The sequence below is a fragment of the Mytilus galloprovincialis genome, chromosome 7, assembly GCF_965363235.1.
Source record: "Mytilus galloprovincialis chromosome 7, xbMytGall1.hap1.1, whole genome shotgun sequence".
Taxonomy (NCBI): domain Eukaryota; kingdom Metazoa; phylum Mollusca; class Bivalvia; order Mytilida; family Mytilidae; genus Mytilus; species Mytilus galloprovincialis.
Window position 1 is genome coordinate 80068077 of NC_134844.1, and position 27710 is coordinate 80095786.

The window sequence follows — 27710 nt, forward strand, 5'->3', positions numbered from 1 at the left end:
TGTATTAGATTTGTATCGCCTATACAACTGTACACATAAATTCTAAATTTGAATCATAAGTGTAACATTGCCGAGATTAGATCTGCATAATTCATAAGCTATTAGTTCACTTCACTATTATAATTTTGCCATAATTATTTATGATAACATTTAACAAGCATTTGCGTCGGTGTGTATTTGTTGACCGCAGATCTGCACCAGTGTTATGGCTCTGAATCCCCGTAGTTATTGACGCGAGAACGTTTCGCTTGATCGTGTTACACAGGTAGCTGGGATATATTTTCAAGGAGTTAGTGTGTGTTATTCTATCCATTTTTTAGGATTTTAGACTAAATTTGCAATCATGCCGCTCGGAAGTTGTCATACGTGCATTAAATATTTAATGTTTGGATTTAACTTTTTATTTTGGGTATGTATACATACGTTATATTTCTAATACACTGGAAGCTGGAAAGAAACCTGGCATATCATTTTAAATGCATGCCCTTTAAAAATTTGTTTGCATTATTCTTTATAACGTTATTTTGTGATATTTATTTATAAATCTATTTCAGGTTAGAACAAAAGAAAAAAATGGCATAGCCAGTTTAATATCAAAACAAATATGACCTACATTCGCCATTTTCATTGGAAAACCATGGCGGGAAATTGTTCATGAAGATATCGCTTGTATATTGATCGGCCGAGTCATTGATTATTTTCTGGCTTTATAAATAGATTGGAATCCTGCACGAATACACATAGAATGCGTTTCAGGCTCTAGACGGGAGGTCCTGAGTAAATAATAAACGCTCAGAACTACAGCACGTATATATATACTTTAATCTTTAAATTGATTGATAAATTGGCGATAACGTAAATCTTTACGCCTCTGCGAAAATTCTTTGCGTGTTAGTGTTAAAAGTTTAAATGGGTGTAGACCATCCATTTAATCGGTTATTCATAAATAAACATTAAAAGTCGTTTGAACAATAAGCAGGATAATAACAAAATATATTGATGTGCAATATCATGAATACTTAACAGTGGGGTTTTATTCTTCGTAATTGTTAGCTTACACGTATACACTTTTATAATCCAAAAAATAAAAGCTTTTTATTTAATTTCTGTACTCTATTAAAATGATAACTTTTACTCTCTGGAATGGATAGTTGAAGGATTTTTTGAATTGATTGTTTTAATGGCTTAAATAAGATAAAACATCTTGCAGTAATGTATACCATTTGCACGTACAGAAGTATGTTCTCATACAATGGCATTGTATGAGAACATCGGTACGTATGGTATATGTATATATATTTAATGTGTATACATTTTTAATAAGATTTCCTGGAGCATATTAGTATGTTCTTTTGATGTAAATACATTCCGACATCTCTGTGTCAGTATCTTGTTTCAGGCGATAAGGGCGAGTTCCTTTTGTCAGAAATTATATCTAGGCAATTATGTCAGAATTTTGTCGTAATCGGTTTATTCATCTTTATGTGCAAATTACTTTGTTCAGCAAAAATAGGAAATGGTGTTTTTTCCTTCAATTATCTGTCTATAATCTGCTTATCTGTCATGTCTGTACTTTTAGGCTGACCCATGCATAAGTTGTGAAGAGGGGTCTCAATTTGGCTTTACGTGATGATATTATCAATAACGCAATCATGTTCATATGCTTCTGCAAATTGCATTTGTAACACAATATATAGATACGTGTAGCTTGTTGGCTTTCCAAATTTTCTTCTTCACTTAGACTGTAAGACGTACCTCTTAGGTTTGGCGAAAGAGCTCGGTTATTTGTTGTGAATATGAAAGCATGTAATATTTGGCACTGACTAGATATTGAACACTCAAGCAGTAAACATTACAGTAATGAATGTTTAGGAGAATCCAATCTAATTCAAATATAGATCTCTGATTTCGCTAAACTACGCTATATATATACTAGAACACACCCGTGATATCACGGGTCCATGACTGAATTAAAGTATATAACTATGCGCAAGCCTTATTTTAGTATTAGTATTGTCATCTGATAAAGTCATGCCGATTATAAGATACACAGTTTTTCTGTGCTTTCAAGTCTTTCTGTTTGAGCCCGTCGAACTGAAACAATAATATTAATTATTTGGAAAACAAAAGGTCCTGGAATGGAGTATTTTTTAATCAACAGCATTGTCCTATATTAGTTATAAATAAAGTTGAATTCTTTGCTTCGCTGTTTTACGTCATGCCCATTAACAAATTGAAAACTGTACGTACCTCAGTATACGCCTTATTTTTAGTCCAGATTTTCAGTATTCGTATTGTTATCTTAGAAAGTCTTACTGATTAAAATACTACAATAGGTAACAATTTGACAATTTAGTAGTGTCAACCCTGTGGTTACGACCCGTGTATATAGCATATTAATCCTGAATACAACTTTTGGTGGTGCTCCTGTCAGATGCGGAACGTACAGATAAGGTAATAGGTAACAGGTGAATATACTATTGGTATCGGTAGCGGACTCGACCCGGAACTTCTTAATTATTGGCAATATTAATTACGTGGAAAACAAAAGGTCCTGGAGTGGTGTAATTTTTAATCTACACCTTTGTACTATATTAGTTATATATAAAGTTGAATTCTGTGATTCGTCGTTTTTACGTGATGACGGCTGACAAATTGGACCTCGTAATTTTAGTATTATAGATACTACACCGATCTCTCTGATTTCGTTATACTACAGAGATCTATATATTTCAATAAGATTGAAGGAGAATCTTAAATTCTAACAACCAATTCAAAATGCATACACAGAAAGGATTGTGTATGTATTTCACCTTAATGCTTGGCTTCTTAGTTTAAATAACTTAACTCAAGTACATTCTTAGGCTGTTAGATATATTTTTTCGCATATTATTCCACAGCTAAGTACTAACTTCCGAAATGTTGATATAGAGACGTATGCATTGTATAGATCTCATTAAAGTTAATAATAAAAAAAAAAACACAATTGACCAAGAATGCAAAGGCGTACATTGTTATTTTGGTCTGAAATTTTGATGTAAGGTGACAACGGACCTTGTCTCGTTAGAAAATGAACAAGAAATAAAATGAAAACATTAAAGATGATAGGTCCATTGAAAACACAAGGACATTTTGAAAACAGCATTGGTGAAAATCTTACTGGTTACATGACTTATTTCATAGCCGATCAATGCTACTAAACTTGGTATGATATTTCCCATCTGGCCGTAAACAAAGGACCACGACCCTTTCTAGCAAATGTATATTAAGAAATATTTGTAAAAAAAACTAGTGCATAAATTATCTACAGCTTTGTTTAAGACACATTCATCTCTCACCCCGGATCTTTCCTAACCAGGCTCTATTCCTGTACGGTAAAAGAAAACACTTCCTTCTGCTACCTGTGGCCTTAAAGATATGCTTGTGATATGATATGGGCAAAGCCATATTTTTGTAAATTTAGTTGTTATATAGAGTTTTAAAGGTGTTTTTTTTTTTTAATACCAACTGCCCAATTTAAGGTTAATGCAATATTTGTGCTTAAGTCTGTCCTTCGCTTTCGTCTGTAAAAATGTGTCGCACAGCTTTACTTTTGGAATAAACATAGTTGTGTTGCTTTCTCGTCTTTCTTTATACATAGAAGGGTTAACTTTGCATGACATTTCATGCATTTAAAACCTTTACATATCCAATACCCTTGTATTGCTATATTGAGTTGTTAACTATCTACGCTCCTCCCCTCTGCGTGTTCCCAACTGGAATGACTCAAACAAGATGCTGGCAAATACAATAAAGTATTGCTCATTATAGTACATTTGTTCTATCAGCTTGGAACGATATCAAAGAAGACGTACAACACACGATTGATAACAGGGACAGGGTCCCGGATGTATTTGATGTCTCCATCTTCCTGATAAAAATCTCATAGTAACTGCTATAGTAATGAATTAATTGATTTAAGTGTGCATGATTGTAGAACTACTACGATATCGATTGAGGTATTGAATATTTTAAAACAGGTTGTGTAGATTTTTATTATGTAGATTTACTGAACCGTATAATGTTGTAACAAAATTTTGTCGGAGTCTTACAATGGGGAATTTAACTCAATATAAAAGGCATTAAGATAAAGCTAAATTTATAGGGTAGTTTAGTGCGGACTTGTATATAAATGGAGTCATACAACTTCGAAATTTAAATCGGCTGTCTGCTTTTTATGATGGCGCAATCAGTAATAAAAAGGTAAAGGTTTATGATCTATTGTCCGTATACGAGGGTCTGAATGGGGGGGGGGGGGGGGGGGGGGTTTATTCTGTAAACATTTAATTTTCACCCCTTTTTTCTCTAATCTTCAAAAAATAAGTCTATTCTTTAAAAGTGATTTTTTATGCATTATTCTCTAATTTTTTCCCCAATTTTCTTTAATCTTTAAAAAAAAAGTAAAAAAACATTCTTTTAAATGAATGAGAACGGTGATTTCCAAACAACAGCAAGGCTTTCATTTGTTTCTCAACAATGACGTGTTGATGTGTATTGTTCTGCATGAATAAAGTGCTAGTTCCACAGGCACTTGTTTCTATCCATAGGCATAGATTTATTTATATGGATAGTCGACCTTCCTATGGATAGAAACAAGTGCCTGTGGCTAGTTCTTTGAAGTAACAAGTCCAAATTCTCATCAGTTCTTTCCAGTGATTTTGACTACATATAAGAAGATGTGGTGTAATTGCCAATGAGACAACTCTTCAAAGAAACCAAATGACACATAAATTAACAACTATAGGTCACTTTACGGCATTTAACAATGAATAAAAGCCAACCGCATAGTCAGCTATAAAGGTGTCAGACCACCAATTAAAAATCCCTATCTGTTCAACCAAATTTTGCAATTTTCACAGCTTTCTAAATATTTTATCTTAAGTTTAACTTCAAGGAAACCAGGTATATCCTGAATTGTACATGTATCACCTTCCTACATGCCAATTTTCAACCAATGTTTAAAGTCTTGTAACAAATTTCTGATTTTGAAAAGACAGGTACTACCAAAATAACTCCCGGTTTTCTGGAAATCTTAAATTAGTGTACTATGTAGCGCATTAATCCTGAATTTTTAATGCAAACTCATAGACAAGTGAATTTTGGCTCAAAATGGTCTAAATATATTTCCCTTTCACCAAAAGTTTCATTTCTGCAAATTTGTTGGTTAGTTTAAGTAAACAATGACATCAAAAGCACTATTTTGTGTCAAAGTAGGACTACTATACGTTCTAAATTGGAGGGAGTAATTGGTGGTCTGATACCTAAACAGGGCCGGATTCAGGTTTATTGAAAGAGGGGTCGTAGTTTCTAAAGATCGCCGAGCGGAGCGAGGCGAAATTTTGTTTTGGCCCCTTTTTAGGACTAAAAACATTAAATAAGTGAAATATGCACTTTTTAAACGGTTCCTGGTGTGGGGCATGCATATTTTGTAGTTGCTGGTAAGGTGTAAGGGTTGGACATTTTAGATGCTGTATCTCCCTTTGGATCCAAGAGCTATGTACTGATACATTTAATGTGTGATTTGTCAGTAAAACATAGGCATGGAAAATTCTCGCACGTTTGTTGTAAGTTAAGTTAGAATAAACTCACAGAGTTCTTGTTGTTAACAAGATATACGCTGGGCTATTCGATTGAATTTGAAATACGACCGACAAGAGTTAAGAAAGACAAAGAAGCAATTTTTATCTAAATGCAGGGCCGTAACTAGGTTTCGAATTCAGGGGAGGCAGGGGTTTGGGGACCGCCGATTGAGCCTCCTTTGATACCGCCGATCTTTTTCTCTCAGTCATTGGCTAAAAATTACCCGTTTCCCTTCGATTTCCTTACTTTAAGAAACATCAGTATTGCTTGAACTTGGAAGCAACTTTTATGCAAAAACAAGCAGAGATTGCTGTTCGTGATCAGTCAAGGCTAGCTCCGTCTTGAAGGCTGTACTCTGACCTATAATTGTTAACATTAAATACATTGTGACCGTGGATTTTTTTCTCAAATGATATGGCTAAAATTACCCGTTTTCCTTCGATTTCCTTACTTTAAGAAAGATCAGTTTTGCTGGATCCTTGGAGCAATTCTCATGCAAACAATTATTATCTGTATTTTCTGTATTTAAAGATATTTTTTTAGAAACTGGTAAGTTCAAAAAACATATAAAGCAAGATTATAAAACACAAGATATTTTTTTTTTTATCAAGGATAATGAATTTCAAATATTGTTGAAAGCTGAACAGACATGTATATAACATTAAACAGGGACTTTCTATACTAGTCTAGTATATACTTAGTATAGAAAGTCCCTGCTACAACGAATGGGAGTATTTACCTACTAAGGCATTGACCATAATGTTCTCGTACGATCGGAAAACTTTAAAAAAGGATCCAACAGCTGATTCAGCCGGTAACGAATTTCCGATATCTTAAAAGATTCATAATACAAAAGGAACCTCCTCTGCTTAAATAATTGAGCCCCAAAATAAATGTGAATAGTTAAGTTTTTATTCAAAATTATCGAAAGCAAAGTTTCATATGTGTTCTCATACGGATTCTGGAATACTGACCCCCTCAATACTGAATAACAGACGGACGGCCACACGAAAAAAAAAATGAAACAAATACTGAAACGGTTTACTTTTGATCAAAAATCCGAAAAATGACAGACATAGCACGTATCATGATAACACTGTTAAAACTGTTAACTTGTGTTGTTTATAATATAAATTCAAGTTCTTCGTGTTCATATTGTCAATATTTTATTTTTTTACTTCAAACAATTTTGGTGTAGAAAATTCAGGGGAGGCAGTTGCCTCCCCTGCCTCATAGGTAGTTACGGCCCTGAAGAATCAACATTAAATACATTGTGACCGCAGAATTTTTTCTCAATAAAATCAGTGGCTAAAATGACCCGTTTTCCTTCGATTTCCTTACTTTAAGAAACATCAGTATTGCTGGAACCTGGAAGTAATTTTTATGCAAACAATTATCATCTGTATTTAAAGATATTTTTGTTAGAAATCAAACTGGTAAGTTAAAAAAAACCCATATAAAGCGATATCATAGAACGCAAGATATCTTTTTTATCGAGGACCTTGAATTTCAATATTGTTGAAAGCTGAACAGACATGTATATAACTACAACCAAGGACTTTGAAAGTTTCTATACTAGTATATACTTAGTATAGAAAGTCCCTGCTACAACGAATGGGAGTGTTTAACTACTAAGGCATTGATCAAAATGTTCTCGTACGATCGGGAGACGTTAAAAAAATGATCCAACAGCTGATTCAGCCGATTCACAATACAAAGGGAACTTCCTCTGCTTAATTGAGCCCCTAAATAAATGTGAATAGTTAAGTTTTATTCAAAATTGTCGAAAGCAAAGTTTCATATATGTGTTCTAGTACGAATACTGAATAACAGACGGAAGGCCACACGAAAAAATAAAATAAAACAAATACTGAAACGGTTCACTATCGATCAAAAATCCGGAAAATGACATATATCACGTATCATGAGAACACTGTTAAAACTGTAAACTTAGGTTGCTTATATCATAAATTCAAGTTCTTCGTGTACATATTGTCAATATTTCATTTTATTATTTAAAAAAAAAAATTTGTTGTAGAAAATTCAGGGGAGGCAGTTGCCTCCCCTGCCTCATAGGTAGTTACGGCCCTGAAATGTTTGGTTGATATGTTTCACTCAACAACATTAAGGGAAATAAAGGGTTCCAAATCAATCAAAGGCTAAGAATGAGTCTGAAATGACAACGAATTTATAAATGCCGGCCGACAAATGAAGACATAAAGGCCACACCCAGCAGGCAGGTTGCAGTCTGGTCTTGAAAAAAGTATTCTATATATCAGTTCGGCGAAACAGACATTCCGGTCAGACATGAAAACCCCTGCCACAAAAAAATATGCCCGCTTTTATTCATCATGTTCATTTAATGCTAAATAATTCTGTTGGGAATTTTCGTTTCTAATAGCAAAAATATGGACAAGATTTTTGTTTTGCGTCTAGAATTTTTGTTTAAGGCAAAAATCAGAGTTAATTTTTTTTCTCTCAAATATCTAAGACTGTCTCCTCAAATCAAATGGTTCGTACTTACGACTTTAAATCTATATAGAGCTTATGCTGACTGGGGATCATTATTCAGCTATATTATTTTAAAATAGGCTGGGGCGTTTGGGGTTAAACATGTTTCCGTAGTTAGATACTATTGCTGTGGAACTTTTTTTTCTTGAGAGTGTAATAGTCTATAGAGCATTACTTTCTGTTTGGTGGAATAGCGAAATAGAAGTCAATATGTTCTTGCTAAATCCTGTGTCGCTTTGAAGGTGTCACGATTGTCATCCTCAGCCTACGCAATGTGTTTCTGTAATTTGAATTTCAAAATGACTAAAAGATGTTTTATTCGCCCTCTACGCCCCCTCTGGATCCGCCACTGAATTAAAAGTCCGAGTTGAAGTATCGGAAACCAGTTCAAATTGACTGAATCCTATAGTCTGCTATCACGAAACCAAAAAAGGTTTACCAAGTTTGTTTTCACTTTAATCATATTTTTACAATGCTAATTTTGATAATTTTCTTTAAATTTTAAGAAGGGAAAATTCTGTTAGCAGTTAATTTTTAGCGTTTTCTTTTATTAATCATTCAATATTCATTATATTTTTAGACCACGCATTTCTCTAATCTTTATTTTTTTTGCCCGTTATTCTCTAATCTTCATTTTTTAAGGGCATTATTCTCTAATCATTTAACCCCATCCAAACCCTCGTATACGAAATTCAGGTCAGCTCATTTAGGTCTTAAGCTTGCAGTTTCCTACCACTACTGATATAGGAAATTTGTTATTAAATATACTTAAATTTTTATAGATTAACCTGCTTCTTGACACTACAGTATGATAAGGACACTACAGTATGTCCTTAGTGTCTTTAAAGATCTTTAAATCCACGTTTGTTTCAACGTTACAAGAATCATTTACAGTTAATCTGATTATCTATATATATGCCTGTCGATCTTGTAAATCCTGTGAAACAAGTTGGACATAATTCCAAGCTTCCAAATTATATAGACAAATACTGGGTTAAAAATTATCGAACAATTTTAAATATAGATATAGAAAAACAATAAGGTCTTTCCTAATGTAGTGGAAAGACCTTGATATTGCCGATGTACATTAGTGTTTCGAAATTAATCAAATGAGGAAAGAAAGTTATTGTCAGATTGTAAATGTTGTACAAAGTATCCAATAATATTTCAAACGGAACATACTCTTAACAGTATATACGTTTTCCTGTAGATTATTGTCCTAAAACTCTTTTATGACATTAATGTTATCTTATATTACAAACAATCATCTATCCTTAAGATGAGAAATATGATTGATCTGTCAGATTTATTATGATTATCTCGGTATGATATTATGTAATAAGTAAATATACAGGATAATATTGTTATCAGACATCAAAATAGATATTACATAAAATATGTTGATGTTTCTCCCAGGCTTTAGGCTACGCAATATTGACAACATAAATATCCCCCTTTTATATAAAATTGATTGTAAAGATTGTCCTACCGGTCAGACTATAATTTCACAGAATAATAACTCTATTTCTATACTTTTAAACGAGAAGACCTCATTTTGGGTGTCGCTTCTCCTCCTTCCACAATAAATTAATCATCATATCTCTGTGTCCTATAGGTAACATGTATAGTCGCATTTGTCGTCCATCAGTTGGGGTTATTTTGGGATAAAAACGAAAAAGAATGAATCCCGTCATTGGACAAAACTTTAAGTCAGATTAGACTTCCGGTTTGTGTTTTTTTGTACTTTGAACATACAAAGACTATGAATAAAGTATATACATTTGCTTTCTGCTGTCATTTTGAGTTCTAGCATGTATCATCCTTGCTTTACGTGTTTCAGTTTGGGTTATTTTGGGAGGAAAACGAAAATGAAGAATATTTGCTATTTACTATCAATTAGTTTACAGTGGCGGATCCAGAAATTTTCATAAGGGAGGGGGGCACTGACTGACCTAAAAGGAGTGGGGTGGGCTTTTCTCTCATACTTCAGTGATTCCCCATATAATCAACAAAATTTTTCAACGAAATGGGGGGCAGGGCCTCCAGGCCCCCCCATGGGATCCGCCTATGGTTTATAATCAACGGCGGTCACTGCGGATATATTTCTGTACATACTTACATACATTTACTATGAATAACTGTATTTGTTATAATTTACTATAAATTCCTTTTCTGTACCTTGAACATACAAAGACTATGAATAAAGTATATAAATTTGCTTTCTGCTATCATTTTGAGTTCTAGCATTTATCATACTTGCTTAAGTGTTTCAGTTTGGGTTATTTTGGGAGGAAAACGAAAATGAAGAATATTTGCTATTTACTATCAATTAGTTTACAGTGGCGGATCCAGAACTTTTCATAAGGGAGGGGGCACTGACTGACCTAAAAGGGGTGGGGTGGGCGTTCCTCTCATGCTTCAGTGATTCCCCATATAATCAACAAAAATTTTTCAACGACCCCCCCCCCCCCCATCCGGGATCCGCCAATGGTTTACTATCAACGGCGGTCACTACGGATATAATTCTGTATACATACATTTACTATGAATAACTGTATTTGTTATAATTTACTATAAATTCCAATGGTCATCTGGGGGGGGGGGGGGGGGGGGGGCGTTCACTGATGTATATATATATATATATGTAAGTACCTTTGACTTTTGATACCTCTCCTGAAATTCTCTGTATAGTAATTAAAGTATATATGCATGTTCATAGAGTACAGAAAAACAGAAGGTATAAAAATCGGTATTTAGAAAATAGGGGGAGGGCAAAAAATGTGCCCAGTCCCTAAGTACCTTTGACTTTTGATACCTCTCCTGAAATTCTCTGTATAGTAATTAAAGTATATATGCATGTTCATAGAGTACAGAAAAACAGAAGGTATAAAAATCGGTATTTAGAAAATAGGGGGAGGGCAAAAAATGTGCCCAGTCCCTAAGTACCTTTGACTTTTGATATCTCTCCTGAAATTCTCCAGTCAGTATATTTTTTTACAGTTTACAGTCGCTCTATTTCCCCGCGATTTCGCGGGTGTGTCCTAGAAAATAGGGGGAGGGCAAAAAATGTACCCAGTCCCTAAGTACCTTTGACTTTTGATATCTCTCCTGAAATTCTCCAGTCAGTATATTTTTTTACAGTTTACAGTCGCTCTATTTCCCCGCGATTTCGCGGGTGTGTCCTAGAAAATAGGGGGAGGGCAAAACAATGTGCCCAGTCCCTAAGTACCTTTGACTTTTGATATCTCTCCTGAAATTCTTCAGTCAGTATATTTTTTTTACAGTTTACATACGCTCTATTTCCCCGCGATTTCGCGGGTGTGTCCTAGTTTTATATTTATGGCGATATGGGTGATTTTTTATTGTTTTAAAATCATGGCTACTATGCCTCGTTTATTTTGTGTTGTTTCGTAGCTGTTTTATGTGTACTATATTATTCCATATATTCCCTTCAATCATATGTAAGAAAAACATAAAATAGTTAACGTTATCGGAGGTATAGTTAAACATCACAAAACACAATGCGTGGTTTCATACATGTATATATCATTCATATTGGACAATACAAAGATATCTTTTCACGCGTTTGGTGTTAGCAATTTTAACAAAGCAATTATGTAAGTGGTCATATCCCGTATATAAAATATTTGGGTTCTTGGTTTCCCTCAAATACTTTAGGTATACAGTTTACTCTGACTTACACACGCTATATGTACTTTAACATTTGTTGATTGCTTTTTGCCATCTGTACGTTTAATAGCTCGTAATTACAAAAATAACTTGATTTTTTAAAGTACAAAGTAATTTTTTCTCTTTTATCAATAATTATAAGAAAATACGATATGAGTTCCATGAGACAACTTTCCGTCCTAGTCATAATTTGTTAAAGTAAACCATTATAGGTCAAAGTACGGCCTTCAACACGGAGCCTTGTCCGTTTATGGCAATTATACATTAAAGTGATGAAGACCCTCATATTTCACGCCTACGATCTTATATCATACACGTATCACTGCATTAGTACTTAAATATTCAATAAGGTCTTATTTGCATAACGCGATAATTCGGTATAAAGTGTAAGATTTTTGTGTAGTCAAACATAACAAAAATCTTTATAAATAGAGAGGATGTCACATAGATGTACTACCATTAGTATAATCCAGTGAAGTGAATCATTGGCTGAGATTTACACATTTTCAATCAAGATGCATAGAAATATGTGCACTGTTTACAAGAATGCACACAACGCTTACATGAATGTGTATTGATATTTATGTACATAATTTGACCAGTGAAAAAAAGTTCCTATTTTCCCAGCTTTATGATAATGTATGCCCGTTTTAGATGAGTTCAACTGCTATCTTTAACGATATTTTGACTCATTTTAAATTGATATGATTGGTCATAAATATCCATGAAATATTTGTCACTGGTTTCTTTTCGATCTGCATTCAACATGTTCAATAAAAGAACAAAAATGATACCACTGCTGTAAGAAATTAAGCTAAAGGATCTTTATTTTTTAAGGAAACGAATATGCACGAAATGTTTGCCATTGGATTCTTTATCTTCATTGAAAAGCACTTTACGCCCATATGGGCCAATGGCTTAAAACATGCTTTATCGAAATGAATTTCATCATTCAATAAAAGCAGATCGGACAAGACGAGATTATTTATGAACTGATCAGCATAGCATGATTAACAGATTTGTTTTACAACGTCCAATAATAAATATGCGAGTTGTGCCTCAATTGACAATATTTATCATTCCAATTTCTTGCCGTGGTTCTATTTTAATCATTTCTTCCTATAAAAAGCATTTGTGACTCAGAGTTGTTAGGCGATCAATGAAGCCTTGCGAAATTAATTATACATAGATTGTAGAATTTTAACAACTTTATTATTGTTTATTGTATCGGATTTAGTTTGTTGCGAGAGCTTATTGGAATCATTTGTTTTATAATAACTTTTTCATCATATTCATAAGAGCTTAGTTAGATATGTAAAGTGCACAAAGAAATGTAGGCTTAATTGGAAAGGAAGGATTTGGGTTACTTATTCATGGCACAATATAATAATCAGACGAGCATTTAACCATTCTATCAATATAAAATTAGGAGACTTGATGATTTCCAATAAGACAACTCGCTCACAAGCTAAAACCGTTACTACAACCACGGAAGTATCATATTGACTCTCTTTCATATATAACTTCCATGCTACAAAATATAACTTGAGATATAATGGCATACAAACACAGGGACTGTTTTACTGCTTCCACACAGCTTTAATCCATTCCTATAGAAGCACACATCTAGTGTTCCATAGTCAGAGTATACATATGTATATGCAACCATGTTAGATAAAGAGTTCATTATAGTCATAACCATAGTCTCTACTTGGTACTCTCATATATGCAATAAGATCGACAACTTGTAGATATATTAAAGCACAGGGGCTGAAACGATCATTGTAGAAAAATCCCGTTCTATATTCATGTAATTGATTTTCTTATACCAGCTACAACGTGTGTCCTTAACATCAGACCCGGCTGTGTCAAAGAGTTGTAAATAAAAACAACTTACATATACTATTTCATGTTTATAAAAATCATAACATGATGAAACAACCTTGAGACCTAGAATCAAGCACAAATGTTATCATGTGTATCGAAACATTTTAAGATAGTGTTTTATTAACTTTGATAAGAGTATTTTTTGTATTAAAACGCCCAAATAAAGTAAGAAGATATAATAAATTAGGCCATGCAAGCATGAAAGATTAGAATGTGTTTTTCGATAGGCATGATAGGGATAAAATTTATTCAAATCAGTTGAATAACATACTTAAGACATAATGCTGAACTAAACATACATATGTACATAGACATTTTGTTAAAATATGATAGATAGATAGATAGATAGATAGATAGATAGATAGATAGATAGATAGATAGATAGATAGATAGATAGATAGATAGATAGATAGATAGATACTTTTATCATGTTTATCCGCATTTATTTAAATTGAAAATTTCTGGACAATAGACATGTCATAAGATTGTCGGAATTCATTCAGTTTTTAAAAAGCCAATATGTTCAACATATTCAAGATTGTAAATAACATTGGCTATTTATTTGTGCCCTCAAGCATTGCTATGCAATCATCTATACTATTGAACGAGAAGACCTCATTTTGGGTGTCGCTTCTCTTCTTTCCACAATAAATTAATCAACACGCCTCTGTGTCCTATAGGTACAGTGCATAGTCGTATTTGTCATCCATTCATATGATTATTCAGATTGAGTTATTTTGGGAGAAAAACGAGAAAAAAGGCATCCGGATATTGTCCCGTCATTGGACGAAATTTTAAGTCAGATTAGACTTCCGGTTTGCGTTTTTCTGTATACTTTGAACATACATATACAAAGAATAAAGTGTATTTTCAGAATTTTATCTGCTATCATTTTCAAGTTTACTATCTACGGCGGTCACAGAGTTTATTAAATAGAGAGAGCCTGTATACCATATCAATGACCACCATGGATCGATTAGTAAACTTAGAATTTACTATCTACGGCGGTCACAGAGTTTATTAAATAGAGAGAGAGTCGGTATACTAACGTGTGTATACTATACAAATGACCACCATGAATCGATTAGTAAACTTACTACACTATATTTATATAGTTACTGTAATGAATGTTCATAATATACAGATAAGCGCTAAAAATATTCATGTGAACTTTTGATACCTTTTCTAAAATTCTCCAGTCATTAAATCTTTTACAAAATTCATTGATTACAAAAAAAGAAGATGTGGTATGATTGCCATGTTGAGACAACTCTAGATAAGCGCTATAAATATTCATGTGAACTTTTGATACCTTTTCTAAAATTCTCCAGTCATTAAATCTTTTACAAAAAACAAAGAAGATGTGGTATGATTGCCATGTTGAGACAACTCTCCACAAGAGACCAATATGACTCAGAAATTAACAACTACAGGTCACCGTACGACCTTCAAAAACGAGCAAAGCCCATACCCCATACTCAGCTTTAAAAGGCCCCGAACTGACAATGTAAAACAATTCACACCAGAAAACTAGCGGCCTTATTTATGCACAAAAAATGAACGAAAAACGAATATGTAACACATAAACAAACGACAACCACTGAATTACAGGCTCCTTACTTAAATCGTTCATAACATACTAAATGTATGTTCATATTGAAATTGATAGAAAACCAAAAATTGGGAATTTTGGAAATAATGACCTATGACTTACTAGTATGATACTTTTGCTGATATTCTCCAGTCATTCAATATTTTACAAAATTCTTCCAACAACACTTTACATACTTTAAACTACGCTCTGAATGACCGCGATTTCGCGGGTGTGTTCTAGTACATTTGATTATACAACCGAGTATATATCATGTAACCTATACCCCCAAAAAGATATAAATATGGAAACCAAAGATGCATTCGAAACTCGTTATTATAAGTAAGACTTACTCCACTACAAAAACAGACGACGGAAGACCAACAAGTCCCCAAAAACACCACCGTTATAGAAAACTCAGGACCGAGCAACGCAAGCACAAACAAAATCCGAAACGGTATAAAACACATTGCCTTTTATTTTTCAGATGGTAAATGCTTGTTGGTGTTTGCTCCACTAAGCATATTGTAACAAAAACTTTAAACCACATACTAGTACCGGACGATTTTTTTAAAAGTTTGCGTGAAAGTTGAACGTCAAGAAGATTTTTTCTAGACAGAATGTATCTTTCGATATTTATAGCATGAACATGTCTTAGTGTATAATGATGGAAGTAAGATATAATACTTCCATGGTATAACTATCTTCTTACACAACTGATAACAACTGTTTCGACATATCAGTCTGCCATATTTCTGTCTAATTATTTACTGTTACTATGACAACATGGATATCACATGGTAAATTAATCAGAATGAACATGATGAAGTTAATATGATGTTAATTAATTTGCTGATGAAAAAGTCAATTGTAAACACTGATTGTTAAAGCGATGGTTTCTTTTAAGAGTATGAATGGTGAATGGGCTTCCAAAATGTTGTATATGACTTTTTTGGCTAAAAATGCTTTTTGACACCAATGATCTGGGCGGGAGGAAATCTTTGATATTACAAAATAGCATACAGTTAGACCAATCAAAACGTTTGAAATAAGACATATTACAAAATTGCCAATGTCAGTTGTTTGTAAGTTTGCTTCCAAAAGTTGTATGAAAAATTGAAAACGGTTGTATAATGGTTTTGGGAATAAAATAATTGTACATTTATTTATTTCTGTGAAAATAATTTAAGTTCTCGGATAATCCAGAAATGTCAAAGTTTTTATTTCACTGCTATTTACAAAAATGTTTAAGTTCACATACTACAGTTTGGAAGCATGCATTTTGTCAAAATTTTCGAAGCCTGTTTGTGAGATATTTTTTTCTTGAAAAATTTGTAATTTACAACATTTTGGAAGCCCAGCGACGAAATCACAGTTTAAATAAGTCTACACCTTGTCGCTTTCATGTTCATAGCTCTTATTTGTTTTTGATGTCGTAACCGATCTTCTGTTTCCTCTTTGTCACAAGTGTATATGATTTTACTTTGGTTTGTTTCATGTGTTTGATTGTACTATTCTTTACATACTCAAGTGATCACGCTTTTTTACGATGTTGGCATTGATGCCTATGGTCTCTTGCATCTCTTAACCATTAAGGAAGCCATCAAATTCCATTCAATCTCCCACCACTAACGTTCAATTACACGATACCGATTGATTGACTAAAATTCGCTTATTGTGATATAAGTACAAAATAATCTGGCAAAATCCTTTTTGACTTAGCATATGATAATATAGTATCATGAACAAGTTATGCATGCGATTCGTATTTATCAACCTACATCAGCTATTTAAAAATACTGTTTAAAAAACCTAATTCATTAAAATGCTAAGTTGTCGATTTCAAACTGATAACGGAAGTGAAAAGATTACAAAATGGAAACAATTTCAAACAAGGCGATCAATCTTATAATCTTTTCCATCCTAGTGCAGAACAGTCATTGCTGAAGTTTTATATTATGTCCACGATGAAAGTATTTTTCACAAATGATATAGTATATAGTATACTCAACACGTGTACGTGAGCCACAGATCCACGATGTAAACAAGTAAATTGACTACCAGTCTTCGTGGGGGAAAACCTTTCATACTATATAACATGCAGTGTTCTTTTCCCAAAACATGCTTTCACGGAGTATACATTGCTAAAAAAAACACACAGAGTTATGACTATATAAAGGCTTAAGCTGACAAATTTCTATTTCCAGGTCCGTATCTTTGTAATGATATTTCGTGTGAAATACACTTAGACTGGACGAAAGGGGGTAAAGAAAACTTATACATATAGGCATAACCTTTTTGGTTGTATGACGTTTTCTAAAATCCAAATTTTAATTATTCACAATTGTCATCATTGTATGACAAAGGACTAGCCTATTAGCTTTATACTGTTTATTATTTACAATTTGATTTAATTTCCAGTTACTAGGATGTGCTATGTTAGGAGTTGGAATATGGATTTTAGTTGATGACGAGTTTGACAAGTACACCGACGGAGTAGACGAGTTTTCCCTTCTTTATACCGCAGCCTATGTTGTTATAGTAGTTGGCATTATAATAATGGTGATAGGCTTTTTAGGATGTTGTGGAGCTATCAGGGAAAATCAGATAATGTTAGTTTTGGTAAGTATTTGTAAAACTGAGAAACAATAATGAGTGACATTACTTTGCAAAACCCAAAAACACTACTACCAAATTGAAAATACCAAATCGAAAACATTTAAACTAGAAAATACTTGTTAAAATTTAAAACAGCCGATGAAACAATGCAAGAAAGATTAAGTCAACAGAGATCTGATCGATCTCAAGACATATTGTCCTTGGATCCTGTCTTGCTCATCTTAAAGATGATATTTTGACCCTAGGCTACAATGAAATCACGTGTAACAACAAAGAGAGATAGTCAAGTAAAATATATCACAACAGTCACCATTGTATAGATAAATTTACGAATCATATAGCATCTGTATTAAATGCATTTATTTGTTTTAATCGTAGCTTTTCGGTTGTACAATTAATATATCTTATGTCCGGGAAGCACATATGTACGTATTAATCTGAAGTATTAACTAAACAAAAGCACGATAAGAATTCTTATGGACCTTTAAGATACAATCTATTTATAAGCAGATCTTATATTGCAAATAGATCTAATGATCGGGAAAACACCGAACTCCGAAGAAAATACGAAACGGAAAGTCGCTTATCAAATTGTAAAATCAAAAGCTCAAACACTTCAACATGTTCAAACGAGTTGATAACAATTGACATATTCCTGACTTGGTGCAGGCATTTTATTATGATCGATTAAACCTGGTTATATAGCTAACCTCTCACTTGTATGACAGTCGCATAAAATTCCATTATATTGACAACGATCTGTTAACAAAACAAAGAGACATAATAGGTTAAAGATGTCAAAATAGGGGAACAACATTCAACATAATCGTAATCAGTGTAAAAACAAACAAATTTGTAACAAAGAAACAAAACAGGTCATATAGACAGCATTTAAGAAAAAATGAAAGACAAAAATTACCATAGCACAATAAAGCAACGACGGGATGTACAAGTACTGAGCCACGTCAAATGTATGCCATAAAACAATGTGCTTAATATTGAAATATTTTTTAGACTTAAAAGTAATATCTACGTTATATTTGATTTTTCAGTTTTTCGCCTGTCTATTTATCATATTCTGTGCTCTACTGGGAATAGGAATTTATATGATAGTTGCCAAAGACGGGGTAAGCTTGATAGAATACATTTATGTTGGCTTGCATAAGTTTAAAAACCACACCACTTATAAATTCATAATTAAAGTTTATGTAATAAAACGTATGTTTTTTTTGTTAAAAAAAATGAACACGCCATGTTGAAGGTTGTTTTAATATTGGAAGAAATGGTTTATTTGAATTTGATTTAACTTGTTCCTATTTTTACATGATCTGTGAACTATGTTATGAAATTGAATGTCTATGATGATATATCTAGCCATTATGAGGTCATCCACGACTGAATTCTGTGTAGAATTGTAAATATACATTATAAAAGAGGAGAAGATACCATAGGTATAATTAAACAAAATGATCGGCTATGGCAAAAGGCGAAAACTCACCTAAAGCAATTTTCAAAATGTTACCGTCACAAGGAAAATTCGTTATCAATTTGTTTTCGACAGAGGAGGTTCAAAATTCCTTTAGTATCTTTCGTCTTTCTATGATATCACTGAAAAGGGAGAAACACATTGAAAATTATCAAAGTTTTTTTTTTAATATCACTTGACATGCTGGAGGTTGGGATGATTACCAAAAAATAAGTTATCTTCACAGGGTTTTAATGATTTTGTATGTGACATTGCCTTTTGCGTCATGTTTAAACAGTTCATACATGATAATGCATTATTTTCAAACCCTGTTTATATCCACAGTTCCGAAATGTAGTCTCCGAAGTTCTAAAGAAGAAGGTTAAAGGCACCTGTGATGGCGATGAGGAAGCTACAAACTTCATGCAAGTGATCCAGGAAAATGTAAGTTATGACGTAACATCCTATTCAAAATGTTAACATAATGCTTCGATAGTTCAATACATCATAACATTATCATAAAATTTAAGTCATGTGAAATTTACAATGTCTTAAGTCAAATGTAAGTCACTTGATTTTAAGATAACTATTTGCCGTAACAAATACTGGCACATTCTCTACAATATGATAATCATAACAGTCTGAACATGAACGATCAACTTATGTAAAAAACTACATGTTAATTTTTATGTACACATCTATACTATTAAACGATAAGACCTCATTTTGTGTGTCGCTTCTCTTCTTTCCACAATAAATTAAGCATCATGCCTCTATGTCCTACAGGTACATGGCATAGTCGTATTTGTCATCCATTCATATGATTATTCAGATTGAGTTATTTTGGGAGAAAAACGAGAAAAAAAGCGTCCTGATATTATTCCGACATTGGACGAAATTTTAAGCCAGATTAGACTTCCGGTTTGCGTTTTCTTTATACTTTGAACATACATTTACTACGAATAAAGAGTATTTTCTATTTGATATCATTTTCAGGTTAACTATCCACAGCGGTCACAGAGTTTATTAATTGATAGACTGTATAATATATCAATGACCGTTGGCCCGTGGATCGATTAGTAAAGTGAGAATTGAAAGTAAAAAACAAATACACTCCATTTATAATAATGAATGTACATTACTATACAGATAAGCGCTAAAATTATCCATGTGTTATTAAAATAATTAGAAACCAAAGGGGAATTTTTGGGGAAAAAGGGAGGAGCCAGGCTAGAAAAACAACTGTCATGTCCCAATGTACCTATGACTTTAGATACTTTTCTGAAATTCATTAAATCTTTTACAAAAATTTATTGATTTCAATAAATAAAAGAAGATGTCACGTGGTATGTTTGCCAAAAAGACAGCTCTCCACAAGAAACAAAAATGACACAGAAATTAACAACTATAGGTTACCGTACGGCCCTCAACAATGAGCAAAACCCATACCCCATAGTCAGCCATAAAAAGGCCCGCATGAAATGACAATGTAAAAAAACTAAAGGCCTTATCGAAAAACAAATATGCAATTTATAGTAATGAATGTACATAATATACATTTAAGCGTTAAAATTATCCATGTGTTATTAAAATTAATAGAAAATAAAAAGGGGGAATTTTGGGAAAAAAAGGAGATGCCGGGCTAGAAAACATGTGTCCTGTCCCAAGGTACCTTTGACTTTTGATACATTTTCTGAAATTCTCCACTCATTAAATCTTTTACAAAATTTCATTGATTACAAAAAAAGAAGATGTAGTAGGATTGTCAAAGAGACAGTTCTCCACAAGAGACAAAAATGACACAGAAATTAACAACTACAGGTCACCGTATGGCCTTCAACAATGATCAAAGCCCATACCACATAATCAGCTATAAAAGGCCCCGTAATTATGTACAGTGTAAAACAATTCAAACGGGAAAACTAACGGCTTTATTTATGTTCAAAATATGAGCGAAAAACAAATATGAAACACGTTAACAAACAACAACCACTATTTACAGGCTCCTGACTTGCATGTTCATAATATAGTAAATATATGTTCACACTGTAATTAATAGAAAACAAAAAAAAAATGGGAATTTTTTGAATAAAGAAGAAGGGATAAAAAAGATATTTTCCTGTCCCATGTACCTATTCCTGAAATTCTCAAGTCATTAAATCTTCTTACAACACTTTACATACTTTCAACCACGCTCTGAATGCCCGCGATTTCGCGGGTGTGTTCTAGTATTGATCAGTATTGTATGAAATTAAGGTTGATAAGAACATAACACGTCATACAAATTATGTAGATCTATACTGTTAGAAATTTATAAGTTAAACATTAGATATTATTACTCCCAACCATATATTGCCATAACAAGCTATAATGATATTTTATAAATCACTCATACATACACAGATAGAAGATGTGTAACTGTATCCATTGTTCACCTAGCAGACTATGAAAATATAAATAGACTGAATATTAAATAGCAGATGACAATTCCGGGACATGGAGATAAAAGAAAGTAGTTTAAACATCACAATTCAAACAAACATGCCATAAAACTGTCACAAAATGGCTTATTAAATTGCACATTTTTGTTTTGTAGTTCCGATGTTGTGGAGCTGACGATTTGAGAGACTATTCACCAACATCATGTGCTCATCCAATGATCTGTGAAGAAACATTTGATACTACGGTAAGCTTTTGAAATTGGTTGAAAATATTTGACCTTTCTTATTTCTTTTATAAAAGAGTATTAAATAACAAGTTTCTATTAATTTTCATTGTAGAAGGCATCCATATATTCTTCTGTTTAGGCAAGCATCTATTGCTTCTTTTTTGTGTAGAATATAAATACTTCGTTAGCATAATATAGGAAATAAATTTTAATTTCATATTTGATAATTGTTTTTCAGTAATACTACTTTATTTATTAACAGGGTTGTACTGCCAAATTTTCTGAATGGATAAAGAAGAATTTTGTTGTAGTAGCAGGTGTACTGTTCGGAATAGCACTTATTTTGGTTGGTATTTCTATCCGATATCACTGCATTAGATTTATAACATTACCATTTAGCAAGAGGTTTGGCTAGCAATTAAACCAGGTTCAGTCCACCATATTTTTTCTTAAAATGTCCGGAATATGGCAGCTGTTATTAAATAGTATGTTTCTTTTTATGTTGCATTGACGTTTGTTTTTGTTTCAGCACTTCAATGCTTCTGTTGGTTCATTACTTTCCTGTTATAGCTCATGTGTTTCACTCGGTTTATTGTTGTAACCAATATTTGTTTTCTTTCAATCGATTTATGGATTTATGGAACAGTGGTATACTACTGTTACCATTATTTACTGGATCATTTTTTTCGAAACAACAATGGTATATGGACATTCTGTTTACTTTTACCCATACAAGAGATCATATTTCATGTGGGATCAGTTTAACTGTGATGGATTGATTGGTGGTATACATAACTTTCAGCACCTTTGGCCATTTCGTGGCAGTCAGTTTTTACGGTTGGATGAAGCCAGAATGATTTGAGAGAACTACGACATTCGACAGAAAAAATGAGAACCTGACTCAATTAAGATTAGAGTTGATACACATTCCATGTGTGGTGTTCGAACTCGAAACATAAATATTGACAGGCTAATGATACAGAAGTTGGATTAATAAGACAACTCAGCCACCAAGGCCCCTGTTTGACTTTGAAAAACAGTTTCTTAGTTCATAAGATGTCTGTCCTTTGTGAATTGTGAAGGAGTGAGTTATTATGGTTGTAGGTTCATGTCTTTAATGGTTCTCTTCATGTGTTAGTGGTTCTTTTTAATACATACACCCTGATTTCATTATCTTTAAATGTAAATTTAGTAGAAAATAGGAACTTTATGATCTCGTTCTAGGGGATCTCGTTTTATTTTGACTATAAAACGTCACATGCAACGTCTTGCAACGATTGTTGTTGTATGGGGAGTGATATTAGAACATTTTTTCACAGGTGAAATTATCTGTTTTCAAAAGATAGGTAGCACTTAACATTAAAGAGATATAAATCTTACAGAGCAGTTGCACAACATTAAAACAAACTTACTGCAAACTCATATGACCTGTAAACTCCCTGCTCAACTTTTAAGCTACCCTACAAGTCTTTTTACAATTTGATGTTTAACATTCCATTTTATGTATATTTACAGATCTTAGGAATGGTGTTTGCCATGATTCTGTGTTGTGCTGTCAGGGATATCCACGCATAAAGGTTGGTATACATGTCTTTTTGGGTAGCTTCATTTCTTTAGACATGAAATCTTCACCTCAACAGAACACATTGACTGTATTGGTGCCATAGTTTTTACAAGCACTTTGCCTTTTAGTTTAAATCATTGTCTTGTATGTTAGTCCTAACTAAGCCTTATGTAAAGTGGTGAACATTTTTACCCTCATGTAGTCCAATATTACATGTCATCAAATATCACTGAAAATAATCCTGAAGATTTAACATTTCTGTTTGTACCTTTAAAATTTTGCTTCTTTTCTTATGTTTATATCATCACTTTACCAATTCTGGAATTCTTGGAAATATTCTTATAATGTTAAGTTTGTAATCCAGATTTTCATTATTATTGTATCAATCTAAAACCTTCAAATTTTCGGGAATCTTTTACTAGTTTTGAAAACAACTTCTATGAAGCCACTTTGGGTGTAGTGAGATTTCTAATGTATTCTTAAATGATACGTTCAAATTATCTTTTCGTTTGTTTTAGTTAAAAAAACAACAGCCAACCAGAAAGAAAAAGGAAAGACAGAAATATTCAGAAAAAAAGTTTAGCTGTAATACTGTTGCCTTTTGAAATATAAATGTTTTAAGTAGATTATATGTATACATACCTTTTATAAAATCAGGTAATAATTTTTTTTTGTTGTAAAAATGGCAAGACTTTTCTTTATCTCATTCTTTCATGTATGAAATTAAAAAAATATATATTTTTCTAGTATATCTGTTTTATTCACACAAAGAACTTATTTGGGTTTAAGTTTATATGTAATACAGAAAAATAACCTGTTCAAGGTGATGAAATGTCAATATATAAAAAAAAATCAAATTTTGAATACAATTACCATAGCTACACCAGATGAAATGTTTAGCTTATGTCTCAGTCATCGTTTGATTGAGATATATTTCAGTTTCAAAATGACACTGGTTTTAGTATAAACTGTGTTTTTACTCTGAATTTTGAAAATAGATTTAAACTGATTCGTGTTTTTCACATCTGTCGTTTTATCGATCTTTTTGGTTGGTGTTAACAATATGAAAAGTTCTTGCCATTTTACAGTCTATCAAACGTTCTGCTGTATATGAAAATATGTGAAATATCAAAGGGCAGTTTCATGTTGTTGAGTATTTCTAGTTGAATGAGATTTTTTATCGTATCACTGTAAAAATTGTATGAATATGTGTAAGTGCTTCGTTTATTTTATATGTATACATGTACATGATGTAGCAGTTTTTTTTTACGTTTGTACAATAATATTTTGTACTTTTTGTATATATATATATATATTTAGCACTAGTTGATGTACATAACTAAGACAACGGTTCAACTGCTTTTGGATATATATACTTGGAACTTGACTAACCATTTAAGTATCTACATAGTCCGTGGGTAATTATTTTTTATACACTAAAATAGCATTTCAACATTGGATGAATATTTTTTTGTTAGGATGTTGTTAAAACATGTTTTGGTTTTGATTTTCGAAAATATGCCTAGACTACTAGGAATTTGACTTTCTTTAATCATGCAGTTGCTACTTTTGATATGCAAAATGCTTATTTTCAAATAATTCGTTTTTGAATAAATATTCAAAAGATTCAGATAAAAACTAATAACAGAATTAAAACCAACAAAATATTGGAACCAAACACACTTATTTTTTTAATATAAAGGTTGTGTATAGTTATGTTCATTGTATACTGATTTGAAATGTACATAAATAACACTTATAATTCATACCTCTTGAAGTATGGCAGCATTTTATCTTATTAATAACCAAATTTAAATGTAATTTTCAAACCTTCATGCTTATAAGCAAGATTATGAAAACTCAAAAAAGGATGAGTAAATTAATCTTATTTGACTTAAAGTGAAGCTAACCAATACCCATCTTCAAAATAGGTTACTGTGACTCTTAAAAGAAAGTGTATATGACTATGTATTAAGGAACCGGAGTATATGTTTATATCTTGAAATGGTACAAATGCATGTAGATGATTTGTAGAGTTCCAAAAAGATGCTAATCACCATGTAAACTTATTTTTTTAAATTCACAACAAATTCATAGAAAAGATCTCTAACTAGATTATATGGATTGATATAGATAATTATATATATAAACCTTTTTCACTGCATTTGTCAATTTTGATCTTAGATGTTTAATTCTGGAGTTTTATATTCAAGTGTGTACAGTTACACAAAGTATGCTACTAGTTTTTATTTAAAGCTGATTTTAAGTATATTTTATGATATATCTGCATAATGTCCCAGGTTGGAGATAGGGTTGTTATAGATAACACTTTAATTTCCAGTTAATTCACATCAACAGTATTTTGGAGTATTTAAATTTTTCTAAGTCTGTTTAAATTTCACAAGAATGTAGGAAAACAATGTAGACGGATATGTCGATCTTAAGCTGGTAATATTTTGTCAATGAGCTATAAATGCCAAGCAGTTTGGGTTATTGTCATGATGATAATTTATCATTCTGAACGCATCTCTCTCTATTAAATATCATAGTTTTCTTCTAAAAGGTTAACACGAGAAGATAATAACTCAAATAAGTTTTTGTGCATCTTAATTAACTATTGCAATCAACTCCATAATAAACATTTATCTTTAAAAAATATTAGTCAGGATAATAGTTGTTTTTTTATAATTTAGACTAAAAGCATTCAACTGAAGAATTATTGAAACAAACATTTTTGAGTTATTTTTTGGGGGGTGTTTGTCTGTAAATTCCAGAAATCACATATCAAAAAGAAAATGAACTTTGTTAATGCATTTTTCGTCGAATAAATACTGGTAACTAAGTGTCAGAAGAAGCACATTCATAGCCTAAAAACAAGAAATTAGGTCATTTTTACCAACTTGTAGAGTCTTGATTATGCCACACCTAACGGGCATGCATGACAGATTTTACGATACAAAACAAAATGTCTTTGGGTTAATTTATGAAACATATTCAATCTACTTTTGATCATGTTCATATTGTGAGGTTTTGTTTATTTTTGTTCTGCATGCTTTGTGTATTGCTAAAAGTCGGAAATTATTGGCAACATGAAATTAAACTGAAAAAAGTTATACGTATTTGAATTAACATTGGTTTACAATGATTTTCGTATTTGAACAGTCTAATGAATTATGCACTTTTAGAAAATAATAATTAAAAAGAAATTAAAAGCATTTAAAACTAATTAACTAATATATGATACAAGACAAATTCAGGCCTACCAACATCCAAATAAATAAAAGGATTTAAAATATGTGGAATGTTCTAATTTCTGTCAGGCGTTTGTTCTTAGCTTTTTCTTGCTTTCTTTTGCAAATTTTTGAAAATATGTACCATTTTTTTAAAAATTTTACTTGTTTAACTCTTGTATATGTGAGTTGATTATTTTTTTACAACTGTTTTTACTTTATACATTTCAATACTTTATCTTATGCAAACATAATGTATATTTTTTTCAAAATGCAGAAAAACAAGCTTACTGCTTACTGGACTGCACTCATTCATTATTTATTTTATTTTGTCATCTGCATATTTTGTGTACCAGTCATTGTTACTTTCATCATCCCAACCTGGGAAGCTTTTTGAATGCAATAAAGGATGTTGTAATATATATTGTTTTTATTTGTTATAAATGAAGAATTTAGGTTGATTATAACTATTGTTTGCAATTTGTCTGCAATGCAACAAATTGTGATAAATTTGTCTATGAGTACAGACTAGAAATATACATTTCAGTTCGATAACAAAAGTTGTTTGTTGTATCCTGTTATGCCATATGTCTGTTCATTTTGTCTAACTTGCTAGCAAAAAATAGCTGGTCGGGTCGTATGTTGAAGTATACATGTTTATTTGGTATCAGATAACGAATAGTATGTTTACCGTTTGATGGCATATTCATATCCTTTATAGTGTGATATCAAGTTGTAGACATATCAGATTGTCACTTTGTAAATGTATTTAATTTGCAAATGTATTTATACGGTGCATGGTTTGTCAATTTTATATGATGGCGTCAAGATGTACATTATATTTGCAGTGAGTTAAAACGTTGCTG

General features: G+C 32.2%; 2 protein-coding genes across 2 annotated transcripts in view; one reads left to right on the plus strand and one right to left on the minus strand.

The window, feature by feature from the left end:
• LOC143083771 (MAM and LDL-receptor class A domain-containing protein 1-like) overlaps nucleotides 1–2399 on the minus strand; it is a 43443-nt gene extending 41044 nt beyond the window's left edge. Inside the window, exon 1 of the mRNA XM_076260085.1 lies at nucleotides 2251–2399. The gene's annotated coding sequence lies outside the window, so the exon portion shown is untranslated. The remainder of the gene's footprint in view (nucleotides 1–2250) is intronic.
• Nucleotides 1–27266, plus strand: LOC143083775 (CD9 antigen-like). The gene is made up of 8 exons (XM_076260093.1): nucleotides 1–409; nucleotides 17720–17920; nucleotides 18970–19044; nucleotides 19728–19826; nucleotides 21979–22068; nucleotides 22313–22396; nucleotides 23566–23627; nucleotides 24133–27266. The coding sequence occupies exons 1-7, from the start codon at nucleotides 344–346 to the stop codon at nucleotides 23623–23625; spliced, it is 675 nt and encodes a 224-aa protein (XP_076116208.1). The 5' UTR covers nucleotides 1–343; the 3' UTR covers nucleotides 23626–23627; nucleotides 24133–27266.
• Nucleotides 27267–27710: the final 444 nt, after the last annotated feature.

Coding starts and splice junctions, on each gene's coding strand:
- LOC143083775 (XM_076260093.1), top strand. CDS start 344: ATGCCGCTCGGAAGTTGTCATACGTGCATTAAATATTTAATGTTTGGA. Junction 17,921..18,969: donor ATCAGATAATGTTAGTTTTG/GTAAGTATTTGT, acceptor TTGATTTTTCAG/TTTTTCGCCTGTCTATTTAT. Junction 22,397..23,565: donor TCGGAATAGCACTTATTTTG/GTTGGTATTTCT, acceptor GTATATTTACAG/ATCTTAGGAATGGTGTTTGC.